This window comes from Pituophis catenifer, unplaced genomic scaffold (genome assembly GCF_029215685.1).
Source record: "Pituophis catenifer annectens isolate HBS135680 unplaced genomic scaffold, rPitCat1.0.hap2 SCAF_3, whole genome shotgun sequence".
Taxonomy (NCBI): Eukaryota; Metazoa; Chordata; class Lepidosauria; order Squamata; family Colubridae; genus Pituophis; species Pituophis catenifer.
In genome coordinates, this window is record NW_027256883.1 from 2,626,432 (window position 1) to 2,647,936 (window position 21,505).

The window sequence follows — 21,505 nt, forward strand, 5'->3', positions numbered from 1 at the left end:
TGAAGAGGGAAGGGTGGAAGGAGATTATAATGAGAGTGCGTGAGGGTCTTGGGGAAGTCCTACCTTAACACTTGGCCACCACAGGTGTCCCCCTCGGCCCTCCGAGGTCAAGCACAATCCTGATGTCGCACGCCATGAAATGGAGTTCAATACCCCTGCTCTAAGAGCAAACAATTCACCTTTATTTCATTTATTTCATCAGGCTGTCCTCGACTTACGGCCACAATTTAGCCCAAAATTTCTGTTGCAGGTAGTCCTTGATTTACAACAGTTCATTTAGTGACCGTTCAAAGTTACGACGGCACTGAAAAGAGTGACTTAGGACCGTTTTTCACACTTACCACCGTTGCAGCAATCCCATCAAAATCCAGATGCTTGGCAACTGACTCACATTTATGACGGTTGCCATGTCCTGGGGTCATGTGATCCCCTTTTGTGACCACCTGACAAGCAAAATCAACGGGGGGAAGATAGATTCGCTCAATAACCACATTACTAACTTAAAAATATGCATTGGTTCACTTAACAATTGTGTTGTAAAATGGGGCAAAACTCACTGAGCAAATGTTTCACTTTGCGACATAAATGTTGGGCTCGGTTGTAGTCGTAATTCGAGGAGATAGAGAGAGTGAATTCAGTCCTTGCTGTGTGTATGGTCATAAGTGCACAAGGTGTGGTCATCGGTCACTTTTTTTGGTGTTATTGTGACATTGAATAGTCACTAAACAAATGGTCGTAAGTGGAGGACCACGTGCAAGAAATTTTATGTACAAAATAGGCTTTTTAAAGGTGAGGCTTCACATGCTGTTGTGGCCGTCATCTTGACTTCTTTGAACCTTCCTTGACTTAGTTGAGGCCAACTAAGAACTAAGAACCTGAAAAAGAGCTCATTTCGATATTTTTGGACCATTATATGATGATCTGTCTTCAGAGTTCAACACCTATTAATTTCTGGACCCTTAGTTTACTTACTTAAACTAAGATATCAAACTAAGTGCCTCCGTTGTTAAGTGAATCACTGCAGGCGATAAGTTAGGGGCACGGTTGTTAAGTGAATCTGACTTCCCTATTGACTTGGCTAGTCAGACGGTCGCAAAAGGGGATCATCACACGACCCTCTGGACACTGCAACAGTCGTAAATATGAACCAGTTGCCAACCACCTGAATATGTGACTGTGGGGATGCTGCAACGGTTATAACTGTGAAAAAAACGGTTGTAAGTCACATTTTTTCAGTGCCACTGTAGGTTTGAACGGGTCGCTAAATGAACTGTTGCAAGTCAAGTATATCTATCTATCTATCTATCTATATAAATGGCTGTATGTGTGTTAGTATGTTCCAGCATAACTCTGGAATGCCTCGAGCAATTTCAACCAAACTTGGTACACAGATAACTTACTCTCTGGAAGGAAATACTGTGGGGTTAAGACACCCCTAACACCCCTCGGGGTGTATGTGTGTGTGTGTGTGTGTTTGTGTGTATGTTCCAGCATAACTCTGGAACGCCTGAGCCGCTGAAATGAAAAGGAATGAATTATATTTATAGTGTCAAATCACAGTACTTTTGACAGTGATAGTGTGCATTTTGCATTCAAGTTCTGTTAAGATACAGCCTGTTGTGCCTTAAAATGGCTTTTACTGTACAGCACAGTGGAGTTGCCATGGTAACGGCTTCACAGTACTCGACAAGGGGTCTCCCTCTGGTAAGGGATATTGGGATAAATAAATACCTGGGCAACGGCAAGTTATCAGCTAGTAAGCCAATAAATAAACCCTATAGAGGAACAGAGTGAGGTTTTCAGAGCTGAAGAGTGCTTGAACTTTCTTGCCTCCGATCTTGGAAAGAAGTGCCATTTGAAAGAAAGAAATTAAAAAATGAATCTTCCTGAAAGAAGAGGTGGAAAGGATGTGCTTGGGGGTGTGGGGGAAGGAAAGAGGCTTTCAGAGAAATGAGGATGATGTCAGCACTCCAAACTACATTCGTTCCAGTGCTGACATAAGGAGGAGAAGAGGGGGCAGCTGGCAAGAGGACGCTTGGCTTTTCACCTACTTATTTTCCCTGAAGATAATATCCCCTAGGAGATGGGATGGGAGGGGGGACATTCCTGGGAGCTAAAGTAGTAGATATGGGGAGAATGATTTGGAAGATGGCCAATGAGACGCAGAGAATTGGGGAACGGAAAGGGAAGGTTTGGGGTCAGGAAGTCAGTGTTGGCTATGACGTAGTCGGGGACAGATTGTCATGCTTAATAAAATGAAAGATTTCATCAAAGACTATTCGTTTGGAAATGCAATTTATTTGAGAGGACACCGAAACCTGACAGATGACTCATCCTTGGGGCCGGCAGGACAGCTTTGAATTTGGAGATCTTAGGCCGTGATGGAAGGCTGCAGGAGAGACCCAGCAGACAGAGGACCTCTATTAAATCTACAAAAGCTTTTATTATTTAGAATTGATTCAGCATTAAACATACACGTACGGATTAATCCTCTGGCCTGCTACTGAAGGGATCAGGTAATGCGTGGGGGAATTGGAGCACTCCACAAAATGGTGGTTGACAAGGACCTGTCAGAGGTCCTAGGTCAGGCCCACCCTGTCAACTGTCCATCACCCATCATCTCAGCTGTCCTATCGTTGATCTCTTAAGACCAAGGCTCTCCAAAGATGGCAACTTTAAGACTTGTGGACTCCACTCCCAGAATTCCCCAGCCAGCCTTGGCTGACCCCCTCTCCTATAAGGCAGCTCCTCAAATATTGGAAGGCTGCTATCACATCAGCTGTCGTCCTTCTCTTTGTTAGACTAGACGTACCCAGTTCCTGCCACCGTTCTTCGTCTACTGTATGAAAACAGAATAAGAGAATAACAAGAGTTGGAAGGGATCTTGGAGGGCATGGGTATGGCTAGTCTAATGAAAAGGACTAGTGGGGACATGATAGCAGTATTCAAGGATTTGAGGAGCTGCCCCAAAGAAGAGGGAGTCAAGCTATTCTCCAAAGCACCAGAAGGCAGGACAAGAAGCAACGGATGGAAACTAACCAAGGAGAGAAGCAACTTCGAAAGAAGGAGAAATTTCCTAACACTGAGAAAAATTAAATCAGTGGAACAACTTGCCTTTGGAAGTTGTGGGTGCTTCCATCACTGGAGGATTTTAAGAAGAAATGATATAGGATTTCCTGCCTAAGCAGGGGGTTGGACTAGAAGACCTTCAAGGTTCCTTCCAACGCTGTTATTCTATTCTATTCTATTCTATTCTATTCTATTCTATTCTATTCTATTCTATTCTATTCTATTCTATTCTATTCTATTCTATTCTATTCTATTCTATTCCATTCCATTCCATTCCTTATTCCATATTCCATATTCCATATTCCATATTCCATATTCCATTCTATTCTATTCTATTCTATTCCTTATTCCATTTCATATTCTATTCTATTCTATTCTATTCTATTCTATTCTATTCTATTCTATTCTATTCTATTCCATTCCATTCCATTCCTTATTCCATATTCCATATTCCATATTCCATATTCCATATTCCATTCCATTCTATTCTATTCTATTCCTTATTCCATTTCATATTCTATTCTATTCTATTCTATTCTATTCTATTCTATTCTATTCTATTCCTTATTCCATTTCATATTCTATTCTATTCTATTCTATTCTATTCTATTCTATTCTATTCCTTATTCCATTTCATATTCTATTCTATTCTATTCTATTCTATTCTATTCTATTCTATTCTATTCTATTCTATTCTATTCTATTCTATTCTATTCTATTCTATCCTATCCTATCCTATCCTATCCTATTCCTTATTCCATTTCATATTCTATTCTATTCTATTCTATTCTATTCTATTCTATTCTATTCTATTCTATTCTATTCTATTCTATTCTATTCTATTCCACTTTCTATATTCTATATTCTATTTTATTCTTTCTATTCCACTTTCTATATTCTATTCTATTCTATTCTATTCTATTCTATTCTATTCTATTCTATTCTATTCTATTCTATTCTATTCTATTCTATTCTATTCTACATTCTATCCTATCCTATCCTATCCTATCCTATCCTATCCTATCCTATCCTATCCTATCCTATTCCTTATTCCATTTCATATTCTATTCTATTCTATTCTATTCTATTCTATTCTATTCTATTCTATTCTATTCTATTCTATTCCACTTTCTATATTCTATATTCTATTTTATTCTTTCTATTCCACTTTCTATATTCTATATTCTATTCTATTCTATTCTATTCTATTCTATTCTATTCTATTCTATTCTATTCTATTCTATTCTTCTACTATCATATACAAAGAACGGTTACAAGAACTGGGTATGTCTAGCCTAACAAAGAGAAGGACTACAGATGACATGGTACCAGTGTTCCAATATTTCAGGGAGTCAGCTTTGGAAGCTGTATTAGGCCAGAAGCTCCCACGCTGCGACCTTCTCCTGTGTGGGAAAGTCGGAGGGGGGATTTAGTAGAGGGGTTGCCTGTAGACATAATAGCATTCTTCCTGTCGGTCAAGGTCAGGCCGATCCTGCATCTGGAGAAGGAGTGGTTGGAGTGAGGTCTCGAGATGGGACGGCGGTTGATTGGAGCATGTGATCGTCTGAGGAGTGAGGGGATGGTTTGAGGGGTTTTGATTTACTGAGGGAAAACCCGGACCTCTCCCATTCGAGTTTTCCCAGATGTTCCAGTTTACCTATTCTAGTAAATAGAACTTTGAAAAACGCTTGCTTCAGAGTCTTTATTTGGAGTTGGGGGGTTTTCTGGCACAGGGGCTGCCACAGAGAAGAGGGGGTCTACCTATTCTCCAAAGCGGGACAAGAAGCGATGGATGGAAACTATTCAAGGAGGGAACCAAGCTAGAATTAAAGATAAAGATAAATTTCCTGACAATTAACCAGTGGAACAACTTGCCACCAGAAGTTGTGGGTGCTCCAACACTGGAAGTTTTTAAGAAGAGATTGGACAGCTGTTTGTGTGAAATGGTGAAATGCCTGAGCAGGGGGCTGGACTAGAAGACCTCCAAGGTCCCTTCCGACTGATTCCTCATAAGTGGACAGACCCTTCCAGCACTGTTATGCTGTTATGCTGTTTTTCTTAAACCATAAAAAGCCACGTATTTCTGTTATTCTATTAAATTTGGCTTGCTTCCAACCCATTTTATAATCCCACGAAGCCCTAAGCTTCTAACATATGTTTACCCTCTGCGTAAGATTGATTATAAGCTTGTCCTCAGCTTTATTCTCTGTTTGGAAGATTGTTCCAGCGAAGAAGGAAGAAAGATATTCGCCGAACACGGTTGCAAGAAACCCTGAGAATTTTTTCCCCAGTATTTGGAAAGGATTCAGGATCCTTTGGTTATCTAAGTTTTGATGCATTGGGGATGGGGCTCAGCAATATCTCTTATATCTCAAGATGATTTTTAACTTCAATCTTTTGTTCCTGGATCTGCACTTTGGAACGATGGCAAACAGGTTTAAATTTTTTCTGCGTGGCACTCTAGTAAATATTTGAAGGGTGTCAGGATACTCTCCAAATCTATATATATATATATAAATGGATGTGTGTGTGTATGTATGTTCCAGCATAACTCTGGAACACCTTGAGCAATTTCAACCAAACTTGGTACATAGACGGCTTACTATCTGGAAAAAAATACTGTGTGGGTAAGACACCCCTAGCACCCCTTGGGGTGGGTGAGTGTGAATCTCTCTGTGTGCGTGTGTTCCAGCATAACTCTGGAATGCCTGGGCCGCTGAAATGAAAACGAATGAATTATATATAGTGTCAAATCATAGTACTTTTGACAGTGTGCATTTTGGATTCAGGTTCTGTTAAGATACAGCCTGTTGTGCCTTAAAATGGCTTCTACTGTACAACACTGTGGAGTTGCCATGGTAACGGCTTCACAGTACTTCACAAGGGGGCTCCCTCTGGTAAGGTGGATTGGGATAAATAAATACCCGGGCAACACCAGGTTATCAGCTAGTCTCAAATATAAAACACTCCTAGCAAAGGACTGTATTTGCTAACATGATAATCACAGTCTGTAGTTTTAACTTTTTATTTTTCTCCACGGAAAGTTAGCACAGGGGTGGTGGGAGGGCGGTTCTTAAGAGTGAGATGTAACTCTGGGCATGGGTGGTAGTTTGAGAGAGCTCCTTCTGCTTTGTTAAAATGTTTATAGCCTACTGAATTTTATTTTAGTTTTTAACTTTTAACCTGTAAGTGTTCATCCTGATTTCTTAACCTCTGTTTTATCTGTGCTTCTGTTCAGGCGTTTCTATCGTTTTATACTGCAGAATAAACCACCCAATTGGGTGAGATGGGCTGTGTAAGAACTTTAGTGCACAGTTAAGTGAACCAAATGAATAAAAAAGAACTAAATGGCAGGGATTTAAGAGGAACTAAAATATCTGGGCGGGAAATCCGTGTATGCTTAGTACAAGGGTGTCAAACTGGACTTCTTCGAGGGCTGGATCAGCACTGTAGTTCTCTGCGGGCTGGCAAGGGGGCAGGGGCGGGGAACGGGTGGCAGACCGGATGGACCCCTCTGCAGCACCCTGCCAGCCAAAACGGGGTGGGGTATGGGGACACACGTGCCCCCCACCCACGCCTAATTTTTGCCCTTTATGGTCTCCTGTAGCAAAAATGGGCCCCATGAGGCCTTCGTGCCAGAGGTGGGATTCAGCAGGTTCTGACCAGTTCTGGAGAACCGGTAGCGGAAATTTTGAGTAGTTCAGAGAACCGGTAAATACCACCTCTGACTGGCCCCTCCCCGATCTCTTCTCTGCCTCCCGAGTCCCCCGATCAGGGAGGAAATGGGGATTTTGCCGTAACCTTCCCCTGGAGTAGCGAAGGAATGGAGATTTTACAATATCCTTCCTCTGCCACACCCACTAAGCCACGCCCACCAAGCCATGCCATGCCACGCCCACCAAGCCACGCCCACAGAACCGGTAGTAACAATTTTTGAAACCCACCACTGCTTCGTGCAGCCCGTTTTTGGCCGGCAGAGTGCTGCAGGACGCCAGGGAGGCCGAAAATGGGCCACGGTGGGGGGGGGGGAAGTGGGTGCAAGAGGCCCATTTTGGCCAGCAGAAGCACTGTGGGCTGGTCCTTTGATATTTCCAGGCCGGCCCCACAGGCTGGATTTTAGCACCCCGTGGTCCGTATGCAGCCTGTGGGCCTTGCGTTTGACACCTCTGGCTTAGCAAGAGGCCTGCAAGAGAGCATTTATTATTATTATTATTATTATTATTATTATTATTATTATTATTATTATTATTATTAATTTTGATTTATATGCTGCCCTTCTCCGGAGACTCAGGGCGGCTTACAGTGCGTTAAGCAATAGCCTTCATACTTTTGTATATTTATACAAAGTCAGCTTATTGCCCCCACAAACTGGGTCCTCATTTCACCTACCTTAGAAAGGATGGAAGTCTGAGTCAACCTTGAGCCTGGTGAGAATTGAACTCGCAGTAATTGCAGGCAGCTGGATGTTAAATGCTGCCTCAGTAGGAGGCATTAGCCTCCTACGCCACTCAGGCTCTAATCTTTTGATATTCATGATTTCATTGTATTGTGGAGGCGCCCAGAATCGCTTTGGATAGTGAGCATAAATTTAATAAAGAAAGTGAATATTTGGAAACATCATGGCAGACGGGGGAATTTTAGTCTACAGGAAGACAGTACACATATCTTTCAGTGGGAATGCTCCTTTAAGGAGAGGGAAAATGTTTGTAATGTTTGCATATAACAGCCCATTAACGGTTTGGGAAGGTGATAAATCAAGAGTTTTCTTCTCTAGCCCTTCGGGAGTGCTGGAACTACAGTTCCCAGAATTCCTAGGTACCATATGAGAGAGGTAAGAGGGAGTCTTGGCTGGGAATCCTGGGAGTTTAGTCCCTAAGGCAGGACTCCCCAAACTTACCAACTTTAAGACTTGTGGACTTCAATTCCTAGAATTCCTCAGCCAGCATGGCTGGCGGGGGAATTCTGGGAGCTGAAGTCCACAAGTTTTAAAGTTGCGAACTTTGGAGACCCCTGCCCAAAGGGATACTGAATTGGAGGCTAATAATATGTACAGTATTGATGTCACTGGTAGCATTTTTAATTTGATAAATCCAGGTATGCTTTAATAAGCATGTGTAAATGACATGGAATTGAATAAATTGCACAATCACATTTGAAGTTCATTTATTTTTAAGGAGCAAATTTTGAATGTGTATTAAACCATTATCATACAGGTAGTCCTTGACCACAATTGACCCCCAAAATTCAGATTGCTAAGCAAGACAGTTGTCAAGTGAGTTTTGTCCCCATTTACAACCTTTCCTGCCACCGTTGTTAAGCAAATTGCTAGAGTTGTTTCGTTAGTAATGGTCACTAAAAGAACGGCTGTAAATTGAGGACTACACCTCTAGGAAAGAGATTCCATAGAGTAGAATCTAGGTCTTTTCATGTGCAAAGAAGAAAGTTTTCTCCCGATTGAATCCTGGTGTTGCACCACGAAGAAGCCTTTTGCTTCTCACCCAAGAAGCTTCTTCAGTTCTGAAGTTATGTGGTTGTATATACTGAAGAACTGAAGAAGCTTCTTGGATGAGAAGCGAAACGTTTTCAAGGAACGAAAACCAAGAAAAAGTCCAGTTGCCTTTTGAAAAATCATCCTTCCCCTGTCCTTACCACTTTCTAGAGGGATAATCAAGAGCGTCCTGTCATATTGCATTACTGTCCGGTGTGGAAGCATTACTGCTTCAGTCAGAAAGGCAGTGGAGAGAGTGGTGAGGACAGCAGAAAAAATCATTGGCAGTTCACTCCCTTCTATCCAGGACGTGGGCTAGAAGCAGTGCTTGAGTAGGGTCCGTAGGATTGTCTGGGACACTACACATCCTCTTCACAACCTGCTCTGAAGTTGTATGGTTCTATATTCTGAAGAACTGAAGAAGCTTCTTGGGTGAGAAGTGAAATGTTTTCAAGGAACACAAACCAAGAAAAGTCCAGTTGACTTTTGAAAATCTTCCTCCCTCTGTCCTTACCACTTTCTATAATCGAAAGCATCCTGTCCTATTGCATTACTATCTGGTGTGGAAGCATTACTGCTTCAGACAGGAAAGCAGTGGAGAGAGTGGTGAGGACAGCAGAAAAGATCATTGGCAGTTCACTCCCTTCTATCCAGGACACGGCACATAAGCGATGCTTGAGTAGGGCCCGTAGGATTGTCTGGGACGCTACACATCCTCTCCACAACCTGTTCTCCTTGTTACCTTCTGGGAGGGGGCTTTGTGGTACCCGAAGCAGAACATCCAGATTCAGTCACAGTTTTACTCCATATAGCATCAACCTTTTAAACTCTCAAGTTTCTTCTTTCCACTACGCATTGAAAATGGACAGTGATTAATACATATATGTACACGTGTGTGTATATACATGTTTGTGTGTGTGTGTGTGTATTTTATGTATATGTGTGTTGGGTATGGGTATGGGTAGATGTATACTTACTTTTGAGAGCGGGCAACAGAATTTCATTTTTAATGTGTGCCACTGAACTGACAATAAAGGTGATCATATCTATCTTAAATCCCAAAGGTGCTTTTTTTCAAGAGGCAACAGGACATTCTTGTTTTTTCCTTTTGAAGACATTTCGCTTCTCATCCAAGAAGCTTCTTCAGCTCTGACTGAATGGTGAGGAAGGGAAGGATTTCTACTCCTTGCAGACAGCTGGTCATTTGCATCCTTTTAGAGGGTCGTTGAGGCCACTTGGAGGTTTATCTCTGTCCTCGGGGTCACCTGAGTGGTGCAAATAGTTCCTGTAGTCTGCAATTTTCCTCTCTCTGGAAAGCCATTCCTACTCCCACACCATTCCAAGGCTGTTCATCCCAAATTGTATAGCTGAAAGTCTGTAGAGATTTATCTCTCAGGAGGTTTATCCTGAGGACACAGATAAACCTCCAAGTGGCCTCAATGACTCTCTCTAAAGGGATGCAAATGACCATCTGTCTGCAAGGAGTATAAATCCTTCTATTACCCACCATCCAGTCAGAGCTGAAGAAGCTCCTTGGATGAGAAGCGAAATGTCTTCAAAGAAAAACCAGAAAGTCCAGTTGCCTCCTGAAAAAGCACCTTTGGGAGAACCATGACCTGGATGACGGAGAATCTCTTCAGACTTTTATCTGTCTTATCTTATTAAAAAGCACCTTTGGGACATGATTGATGGCTCTTCTTCCATTTTCCCGTGTGGTTGGAGCGAGGAAGAATATTTGGGGGTGGACTTCACCGTTCCTTGGGTGGTCGGTGGTCTCCCCTCACGCAAGGCCGTTGGGTCACTGTTGTCCTCTCTTGCCTTGTCTCCGCAGTCAGAAGATCTTGGCGCCTGCGTCCAGTTTGAGAGCAGCCGCCAAAACCGGAACATGATGCCCAGCAACAGCTGCGTCTTCCCCACCTTCAACCTGAGGAAGCCCTCCTCGGAGACGGACATTGAGAACTGGGCCTCCAAACACTTCAACAAGCACACCCAAGGTCTCTTCCGACGCAAGATCTCCATCGCCAACATGCTGGCATGGAGCAGCGAGTCCATCAAGAAACCCATGATCATGACCAGCGACCGCAACGTCAAGAAGGAAGCCTGTGAGATATTCAAGCTCATCCAGATGTACATGGGCGACCGGCGGTCCAAGACGGACCAGCTCAACGTAGCTCTGGAGATCGCCACCAAAGGATGGAGTATGCAAGGCCTCCGAGATGAGCTCTACATCCAGTTGTGCCGGCAGACCACCGAGAACTTCCGCTATGAGAGTCTCGCCCAGGGTTGGGAGCTGATGTCCATCTGCCTGGCTTTCTTCCCACCCACGCCCAAGTTCCATTCCTACTTAGAGGGATACATCTACAGGCACATGGACCCGGTGAACGACACCAAAGGTAAGAGGGACTCAACTCACCGTTGACCTGGTCGGGTCCTGGTTGGCTTCTCAGCTTCTCCCCCTCCCCAAAAGGCAGGGTTCAAATTTAAGATCAAAAGGAGACATCTTGGTGGCCAGCAGTGGTGTCCCAGTCTGAGACATAGCAGAATTGGAAGGGACCTTGGAGGTCATCTAGTCCAACCCCCTACTCAGGCAAAAGGCCCTATATCATTTCAGACAAATGGTTGTCCAGTCTCTTCTTAAAAACCTCCAATACAGGTAGTCCTCGACTTATAACAGTTCGTTCAGCGGCCGTGTTCGAAATTACAACAGCCCTGAAAAAAGTGACTTATGACAGTTTTTCACACTTACGACCATTGTGGCATCCCCATGGTCGCGTAATCAAAATTCAGTTTTTTTTTTTTTTAATTTATATACCGCCCTTCTCCGGAGACTCAGGGCGGCTTACAGTGCGTTAAGCAATAGCCTTCATCCTTTTGTATATTTATACAAAGTCAGCTTATTGCCCCCACAATCTGGGTCCTCATTTCACCTACCTTAGAAAGGATGGAAGGCTGAGTCAACCTTGAGCCTTGGCGAGATTCGAACCTGCAGTAATTGCAGGCAGCTGGTCTTAATAACCAGCTTAATAACAGGGTGCCTTAGACCACTGTACTACCAAGGCTCTTGGTAGCTGATGTTTGGCAGCTGACTCATATTTATGACCGTTGCAGTGTCCTGATCCACCTTCTCCGATGCCAGATTCACAACTGTGTTCCTATCTTAACAACTGCGGTGACTCACTTAAAAGAACGGTCGAAAATATGGGACCCGTGTTTCACTTAGCAACAGAAATGTTAGGCTCAATTGTGGTCGTAAGCCAAGGACTACCTGTATTGGACCACCCACAACTTCTGGAGGCAAATATAGCTAATTGAGGCATGAGTCTCAACAGGAGGTGAGTTTAATGGTTTGGGTGAGATTACCTGAGCCACACAAACATGTCGGCACACTTGTGCATTTGTGGTGCACCGAAATACGTGCCATGCTCATATGCTTTGTCAGTTTAGGGCCGAGAAAGCACAATATTTATTTATTTTAGAGGAGAATATTGTAGCTCAGGATTGAGCTGTGGAGTCCTTGGTGTTCTCTGACCTTGGAGGTTTTCTTGCTGACATTTCATGACCCAATTAGGTAACATCATCAGTGCTAGAATGGAGGGAGAAGGAGGAGGATGGCTACAAGGTCCTTAGTGCTCTCTGAGCTTGTTGGTTCCCTTGCAGACATTCCATTACCCGACTAGATAACTCTCAGGTTTCGATGTCCTCTCAAATAAATTGCACTCCCAAACAATTAATCTTTGCTGAAATATTCCATTTATTGAGTACGACAGATCTGGCCCCGACTTCGTCGTAGCCGATACTAACCCTCTGACCCCCAAACCCTTCCCTTTCCGTTCCCCAATTCTCATTTTCTCATTGGCCATCTTCCAAGTCAGTCTCCCCAGCTTCTGACCTCACCCCACAGGAATGTTCCCCCCTCCCATCCCATCTCCTAGGGGATATTATCTACAGAGAAAATAAGTAGGTGAAAAGTCAAGACTCGTCTTTTTATGGCAGCATCAGAATGCTGACAATAACTTCACCAGTGCCAGGAGGAAGGAGGAGGTGGATGGCTACGGGGTCCTTAGTCCTCTCTGAGCTTGGCGGTTTCCTTGGAGACATTTCATTACCCGACTAGGTAACATCATCAGTGCGAGAAGGCAATTTCTTTCATCTAAGTCCCTTCCAGCACTGATGATGTTCCCTAGTCAGTTAATGTAACGTCTCCAAGGAAAACAACCAAGCTCAGAGAGCACCGGGGACCCCATTGCTGTATTTATCAAATTATTTATTGATTAAATCTCTGTGCCGCCCAACTGACTATTAAGCCACTCTCCATTATCCTATATTTTCCCAGCAAGCCGGCCACTTTCTGCACAGATTCTCGCCGGCAGAGGGGAAATTCATCTGCTAAGCCATGACCCCTACCCACTTTTTCAGCTTCTCCCGGTGGCTGATCGGCCTCCGGGATAGGTGGCCATTTGGGTCATGCAGCCAATGGGCCAGGGAGAAATTGTCCCTCTACGAATCATCCAGGACAAGGGGCTAGAGCAGTGATGGCTAACCTTTTTGTCGTCGCGTGCCAAAAAAGAGCCTTGGTAGTACAGTGGTCTAAAGCACCCTGTTATTAAGACCAGCTGCCTGCAATTACTGCAAGTTCAAATCTCCCCAGGCTCAAGGTTGACTCAGCCTTCCATCCTTTCTAAGGTAGGTGAAATGAGGACCCAGATTGTGGGGGCAATAAGCTGACTTTGTATAAAATATACAAAAGAATGAAGGCTATTGCTTAACGCATTGTAAGCCGCCCTGAGTCTCCGGAGAAGGGCGGCATATAAATCAAATTAAAAAAACAAAAAAAAAAAAACATGCATGTGTGCCTGCACCCATAATGCAATGCGTTTGTGACACCCCCGTCTCCCCTGCGCATGTGTGTGCGCCCCCCCCACACCTGTTTTGGGCCTAGCAAGCCTCCCTGCAGCCTCCTGGGACCAAAAATAGGCCACAGGTAGGTGCGCCCCCCCCCCATGGCCCATTTTTGGTCCCAGGAGGCTGCAGGGAGGCCTGCTAGGCCCAAAATGGGCCGGGGGGGCGCACTGCATCCCCCATCCCCCCCGCGCATGCACGCACCCCCCCCCCGCGCATGCACGCATGTCTCCCACGTGCTGTTCTGCCCCAGCTCCAGATTCCCAAGGATTGTGACACACACCAACGGTCCTTATCAAAGTTATAACGTACCAAGAATAAACAAAGTCCGGCAAAGGTTGGCAACCAGCCCAGAAAACAAGATACCATAAGACACTCACTCTCCAAAATGCTCTGATGATAATTACAAGTTGTTTCCAGCAAGAAACTTACTAACGGCGTGTGACTTAAATAGGCTAAGGGAGTGGCCAATTATCCTCAAGACTTACTCTCGAGGAGACCTCCTCCTCCTGAGTAGCCATTCCTGCCTTTTGGCAGCCCTGCGTGCCTGAGCATTGAGGAGAGGCTCCTCCACTTCGCTGTCTCCACTTGAAGGAGCCTCTGGAGGTTCTGAAGGCCCAGGCTGAGTCTCTGCCTCTGGCACCACATCCTCTTCAGCCTCGAACACCGGCTGCACAGGCTGCTGGCGCGACACCACACCAGCCTCTTCGTCGTCGGGATCTGCCACAATCCGCGCAGGCCGCTGGCGGGCCACAACACATGCGTCCCCCCCCACCCGCGCATATGCAGCAGAGACCTGAAAATCAGCTGGCCGGCAGGAGGCGCATGCGTAGGTTTACCATCACGGGGCTGGGGGAATTACTGATCAGTGGCAGCGGGAGAACTCCAGCAGAGAACCAGCCGAGGATAAACACCCACAACGGGTCAGTTGCGGCTGGGGACTCGTGGTGAAGCGTGCGTGACCAGGAGGCCACATTCAATTGTCCTAGAAGCCAAGGAGATCCATACCAGGGGTGAAATGTTCCCTGTTCCGACCGGATCGCCTGATCCGGTAGCGATGGAGGAGGGTGGTTTGGAGAACTGGTAGCAAAAATCCCTGTCCCCCCCCCCATTGCCCAGCTGAGCCGCACAATCATCAGAGGCTTTTTTTTTTAATTTTTAAAAGCATTTTTTCTACAACCTCTTTGGCCGAAAAAAATGCTTTTAAAAGTAAAAAAAAAAAAAAAGCCTCTGATGATCGCGTGGCTCAGCTGGGATCGTCAGAGGCTTTTAAAAGCATTTTTTTCTACAACCTCTTCGGCCGAAGAGGTTATAGAAAAAAATGTTTTTAAAAGGAAAAAAAGCCTCTGCCGATCAGGCAACTCAGCTGGGATCATCAGAGGCTTTTAAAAGCATTTTTTCTACAACCTCTTTGGCTGAAAAAATGCTTTTAAAAGTAAAAAAAAAAGCCTCTGATGATCGCGTGGCTCAGCTGGGATCATCAGAGGCTTTTAAAAGCATTTTTTTCTACAACCTCTTCAGCCGAAGAGGTTATAGAAAAAATGTTTTTAAAAAGAAAAAAAGCCACTGCCGATCAGCCGAAGAGGTTGTAGAAAAAAATGCTTTTAAAAGTAAAAAGAAAAAAAAATGGCCACGCCCACTCAGTCATATTACCCACCACCACCACCAAGCCACGCCCACAGAACCGGTAGTAACAAATTTTGCATTTCACCACTGATCCATACCTCTCTGCTTGTTGATTCGGAAGCAGGAGACCTTTTCCCTTGAGCATCGGTTTTCTGCTGAGCGCGTCGTCTTCCTATAAATGTCACCTGTCGCCGGCTTTGAATCATCCTCCCGGCTGCTCCCCGCCTCCTGCTTTTATGGCCCAACAATTAAAGCTGGTAATTGGTTGTGCCGGGCTCTGTGAGCCCTGGGCTGTTATTTTTTTTTTTATTTTTTTTTTTATTTTTTAATTTGATTTATATGCCGCCCTTCTCCGGAGACTCAGGGCGGCTTACAATGCGCTAAGCAATAGCCTTCATCCTTTTGTATATTTATACAAAGTCAGCTTATTGCCCCCACAAACTGGGTCCTCAATTTACCTACCTTAGAAAGGATGGAAGGCTGAGTCAACCTTGAGCCTGGCGATATTCGAACCCTGCAGTAATTGCAGGCAGCTGGTCTTAATAACCAGCTTAATAACAGGGTGCCTTAAACCCCTGTACTATCAAGGCTCTTGTTCTAACAGCAAGGTCCCTGGGGGATTCTTGAGAGTTGAAGGCCACCTTCAAAGTCGCCGAGGTTGAAAAAGACGGTTCTAGCTCACGAAGCAACGGAACGTCCTTTGAGTAAGGGGTAACAGCCCCCAAATGATTTCATTCAAGAGGTATGGAAATGTCTTTGGCTCTGTCCTTGGTAGCCCCAGGAGGTTGGACTAGAAGACCTCCAAGGTCTCTTTCCGTCCTATGAATCTATGACTTCCAAGAGCATCTGTTCATCCAGGTGGCCCTAGGCCAGCGATGGCTAACCTTTTTGCCATCGCGTGCCAAAAGCGGGGGGAGTATGGGGGGGCTCACGTGTGTGTGTGCCCACACCCATAATTATATATACCCTACCCCCCACGCATGTGCGTGAAACACCCCCTCGGTGCTCCCCCCACTTTGGGCATGCGATGGCACGGTGTGCCCGGTAGGCCCATTTTTTGCTCTCCCCAGGCTCCAGAGCCTCCCTAGGAGCCTGGGGAGGGCAAAAACAGCCTTTCCCATCCTCCCGGAGGCCTTCAGAAGCTGGAAATGGCCCGTTTCCCTACTTCTGGTGGGTCCAGAAGGCCCGAAAATCAGCTGCCCAGCCCGCACATGTGCTTCAGAGCTGAGCTCACGTGCCCACCGATATGGGTCCATGTGCCACCTGTGGCACGCATGCCATAGGTTCGCCATCACGGCCCTAAGCTCAACCCTGAGGACCACACAATTTCCAGAAATCCTAAAGCTCCTAATTATTGTCAAACCTGCCTTCCACAATCCATTGACTTCTAGATACGTTGTCTTGCAATTTCCCGTAATCCGTGGCCAGCACCACGGATTGAATTGAAAGACGCCGGTTGGAGAAGATTTTTGGAGACAGGGCTGCATTTTATGGAATAAGAAGTCCAAGGCTTGGGATAAATGGTGTCCTCAGAACTTCCCTTGGTCTTCTGGATGGGACAACCCTTCTTCCTGTGTCCTGGAGGAGGCTCAGAAGAAGTAGCGAGGTAGCGAGATGACCTACTGTGAGGTCAACCACTTCCTGATGCTCCCATTCAAAGGGAACCCTAAATATAAGTTTCAACACAGATGAAATTATTGCGATTTTTCCCATAATCCTTCACCAGCATGGCTGGATTGAAGCAAGACTAGGACAGCAGGTTGGAGAAGAATTCTGCTGTCCAGGTTGGACAGCAGGTTGGAGAAGAATTCTGTAGACAGGGCTCACAATTATTGTCACAATTATTGTCAACCTGCCTTCCACAATCCATTGACTTCTAGACATAGTGGATGAGAAGACCTCCATGTGATGGAGACGGTTGAGGAACCTAGACCTTGGAGACCTAGGTTCCTCACCAGTCTCCACCACGTGATCTCCGGCTAAGCTCTCTGTGTGAAGACCCTCCTGCAAAGTTTGGGATTTTGATCGTGGTGGCTGGACATTCCAAGGATCGCCAGTTGGACGACACCAATCGGGGGAAGCTGATGTAATTTCTGGAGATCTTCAAGGAATCTAGAAGTTCTCTGCATCTTAAGAGGTCCACCTCTGCAGACGCTGGCTCAAAATTGGCCCACCTCTCCTGAAAAACGTCTATGGAGATACTCAGTCATCCAGGTCATGGTTGTCCCAAAGGTGATTTCTCAACAGCAACTGGACTTCTGGTTTTTCTTTGAAGACACAGACAAACGTCCAAGTGGCCTCAAAGACCCTCTAAAACAGTGTTTCTCAACCTTGGTAGCTTGAAGATGGGTGGACTTCAACTCCCAGAATCCCCCAGCCAGCAGCGCTGGCTGGGGGATTCTGGGAGTTGAAGTCCACCCATCTTCAAGCTTCCAAGGTTGAGAAACACTGCTCTAAAAAGATGCAAATGACCAGCTGTCTGCAAGGAATATCAATCCTTCCCTTCCCCACCATCCAGTCAGAACTGAAGAAGCTCCTTGGATGAGAAGGGAAACATCTTCAACCCCCCCCCCCCCCAGAAAGTCCAGTTGCCTCTTGAAAAAAGCACCTCTCCTGAAAAAAGCAAGAATAACAGATATTTAGTTGTCCTTTTTTTTTTTCCAAGCAAATTCATTCCCACCATGGAGCAGGAGCCCAAAACAGGGCTCCTATTTCATGAGGTCTAGAAACCTGGATCTTGGATCCACAAATTCTGTTTTTTTTTTTTTTTTCTGGTGCTGCCTTGAAGCATCTCGTGAGGCGGCTTCTGCGAAGGGAAGGAGGCTGAAACGTTGGAAGGCCTCTGCCAAAAAGCTATTTTTAACCTCAGCTTTCGCTGAAGCATCTCAAGTACATTTGAAAGGATGACAAGTCCTCTTTTTTTGCTCCAGTTTTTCACGAGACGTTTGGCTTCCAGTGAATTTTTTTTTTTTGTTCTTCTTGGAACGCAAAGCAGTCGAAAGAAAATCAGAAGAAGACCGGTGAAAACAATCCAGGCTTTTCATTTTATAATCTCACCCAAATTGAGCAGAATCTCAAGACGCTTTAAACACGGTCCTTTTTTTTCACCGAAGGTTGTTTTTTTTTCTTGCGATATTTGCTGAAAAATTCCTCCAGTTTTGGCCAGCACTTCAAGCAAATTAACAACCCCTTCTCCAGACTCGAAGTTCTACAAGAAAATAAATATGTCTTTTTTTTTTTAATTTGTATACCGCCCTACTCCCGAAGGACTCAGGGCGGTGAACAGCCATAGAATAAAACATATAAATACAAAATTTAAAATAGAATAAAACAAATTAAATAATTTGGCTGAACAAATTTAAAACCCCAGTAATTTAAAACCAGATTGCAAAGCTAAATTACATAATTGGTCTCCATAATGCAAACCAAATTCTTTCTTTTTTTTTTTTTTTTTTGGTGCATTATTATTTTTTTTTAAAAAAAATGCCTATAGTGAAACGGAACAAAGGAAAACAACAGAGCAAGAAATAGCAAAAGCGCCATCATAAAATTAGACAGGTGAGGCCTCTCGCAATAAATTTACAACAGTTTGGCACGGCAGTTTTGATGAAGGATGACCGTATCCCATCCAATTTGTTGGTCTGCGGGGATGGTTTTCGCATAATTGGAATATGATATTGGGAGTCGTAGAATCATAGGACTGAAGGGGACTTTGGAGGTCTTCTAGTCCAACCCCCTGCTCAAGCAGGAGACCCCATACCATTTCAGACAAGTCTCTTCTTGAAAATCTCCATTGATGGAGCACCCACAGCTTCTGGAAGCAAACAGTTCCACTGGCTAATTGTTCTTCCCTGTCAGGAATGTCTTCTTCTTAGTTCTAGGTTGCTTCTCTCCTTGATTAGTTTCCATCTATTCCTTCTTGTCCTGCCCTCAGGGGCTTTGGAGAATAGCTTGACTCCCTCTTCTTTGGGGCAGCCCCTCAAATATTGGATGACTGCTATCATGTCACCTCTAGTTCTCCTTTTCATTAACTTAGACATACCCAATTCCTGCAACCGTTCTTCATATGTTTTAGCCTCCAGCCCATGAAGGAAGGAAGGAAAGGAAGGGAGGGAGGGAGGGAGGGAGGAAGGAAGGAAGGAAGGAAGGAAGGAAGGAAGGAAGGAAGGAAGGAAGGAAGGAAGGAAGGAAGGAAGGCTGTGTCAGCATTCTGATGCTGCCATAAAAAGACGAGGCTTGACTTTTCACCCACTTATTTTCTCTGTAGATAATATCCCCTAGGAGATAGGATGGGAGGGGGGAACATTCCTGTGGGGTGAGGTCAGAAGCTGGGGAGACTGACTTGGAAGATGGCCAATGAGAAGAGGAGAATTGGGGAACGGAAAGGGAAGGGTTTGGGGGTCAGAGGGTTAGTATCGGCTACGACGAAGTCGGGGCCAGATCTGTCGTACTCAATAAATGGAATATTTCAGCAAAGATTAATTGTTTGGGAGTGCAATTTATTTGAGAGGACATTGAAACCTGACAGACTGATGATGTTACCTAGTTGGGTCATGAAACGTCTGGGAGAAGGAAGGAAGGAAGGAAGGAAGGAAGGAAGGAAGGAAGGAAGGAAGGAAGGAAGGAAGGAAGGAAGGAAGGAAGGATGGATTACTGGTGATGTTACCTAGTAGGATAATGAAACATCCGCTAGAACGCATCCAAGCTCAGAGAGCGCCAAGGACACCTCAATTCTTCTCCTCCCAACCCCAACCCCCCATTCCTTCTAGCACTGATGATATTATCTAATAGGGTAATGAAATGTCTGCAAGAAAACAACCCAGCTCAGACAGTACCAAGGATCCCTCCTGCCAACCCTGAGCTACAAGGATTCTCCTTTTATTAGCCTTCATCAAAACCAGACCACATAATTCCGACTTGTTTTTTGGCTCAGAATCAGCCGTTGCAAGTTTCTGACTAACGAGGACATTTGGTGGGAGTTCTGGAGATGCAAATTCGAGACACGAGAAAGCTCCTTTTCTTATTTCCTCCATGTCAGGGTCCCCCATCCCCATTCCAGACAGAGGCTGATTTGTTCGGGGTTTCGATTCACTCCTTCCTCGTCTCTGCCCACCGCACCCATGCTGGGAGGCCCTGACATTACAACCCCTTGTTCTTCGCTTGTGGCTCTTTGTGATGTGAGGTTGTGCGTGTGGGCGACAGCAAGTTGGCCACACAGGCCTTTCTCTTGTGCTTTTGTGTTGTGCGTTCTGGAACCGGACTGAGTTTCCTCCGCCTCCCTCCCCGATTAAAACTCCAGCCTTGTTTAACCACCGATGGTGGGTTAAATCGAGGTTTATTTTCTCTGGAGCCCCCTGGTGTCCTTAAGAAGTTGTGGTGTTTTTTTTCCCTAGAGTTGAGGGGTTTTATGCAAGAGGTTAGACCCGTGATGGCGAGCCTATGGCACGCGTGCCACAGGTGGCACGCGTACCCATATCAGTAGGCACGCCAGCTCAGCTCTGGTACGCCAGCTGATTTTTGGGCCTTCTGGGTCCACCAGAAGTAGGGAAACAGGATGTTTCCTGCCTCCGGAGGGCCTGGGTGTGGGTGTGGAAGGCCTGTTTTTCTTTCTCACCTGGCTCCAGATCCTCTCTATGTGTCTGGGGAGGGCAAAAACAGCCTTTGGCCTCCGAAGGGGTGGGGAAGGCTGTTTTCACCCTCCCCAGACGCATAGAGAGGATCTGGAGCCAGGTGAGAGAGAAAAATGGGTCTACCGGGTCATCGCGTGCCAGGAGCAGGGTGGGGCATATTGAATTATGGGTGTGGGCACGCGCGCGAACCTCCCCTGCCCCCCCGGCACACGATGGCAAAAAGGTTAGCCATCACTGGGCTAGACCTTGTGGTTCACCTGAAGGCCCAGGAAGGTCAAATTGACTGCTGGTTTCTCAGGAACTGGCTTCCTGGATGAAGCATCTTCTGCTCAAGGCCTCCTAATGCAGGGCTGTCCAATCTTGGCCTCTTTAAGACTTGTGGACGTCAACTCCCAGAATTCGACGTCCACAAGTCTTAAAGTGGCCAAGACAGCCCCGGTCTAAATGTTGAAGTCCTTCTTGGCAGGACTATTCCTAGGGTGGAAATCTGTTCCTAACTCATTTTACCACCCTGAAGCTGAAAATGGAACTGCTCCTTCTCCAGCAACCTTTGATTATCTCCGTGGGCTGCCCCATCGAAGCCTTTAATTAGATGACCAGGCTCCTGGAGTGACCGGCCATTAAATCAGAATGGAGGCACCACCAAAATTGCCTGGTCCTGGGTAGGTTTTCTTGCAAGTGGCCCAGGGAGACCTGGACAAAAATCAAGTCTTGGTGGGTGGGTTCACACCAGCCTGATTGACATGACCCATGATGGGGGTTCCTAGAGCATATAGTGGCCCGAGAAAGACAG

The 21,505-nt window shown here is 45.5% G+C and overlaps 1 protein-coding gene across 1 annotated transcript in view; it reads left to right on the forward strand.

Moving 5' to 3' along the window:
* Positions 1-21,505, forward strand: part of ARHGAP39 (Rho GTPase activating protein 39) — a 181,577-nt gene that overhangs the window by 127,563 nt on the left and 32,509 nt on the right. Inside the window, exon 5 of the mRNA XM_070940271.1 lies at positions 10,389-10,950. Coding sequence (XP_070796372.1) covers positions 10,389-10,950 — 562 coding nt within the window. The remainder of the gene's footprint in view (positions 1-10,388; positions 10,951-21,505) is intronic.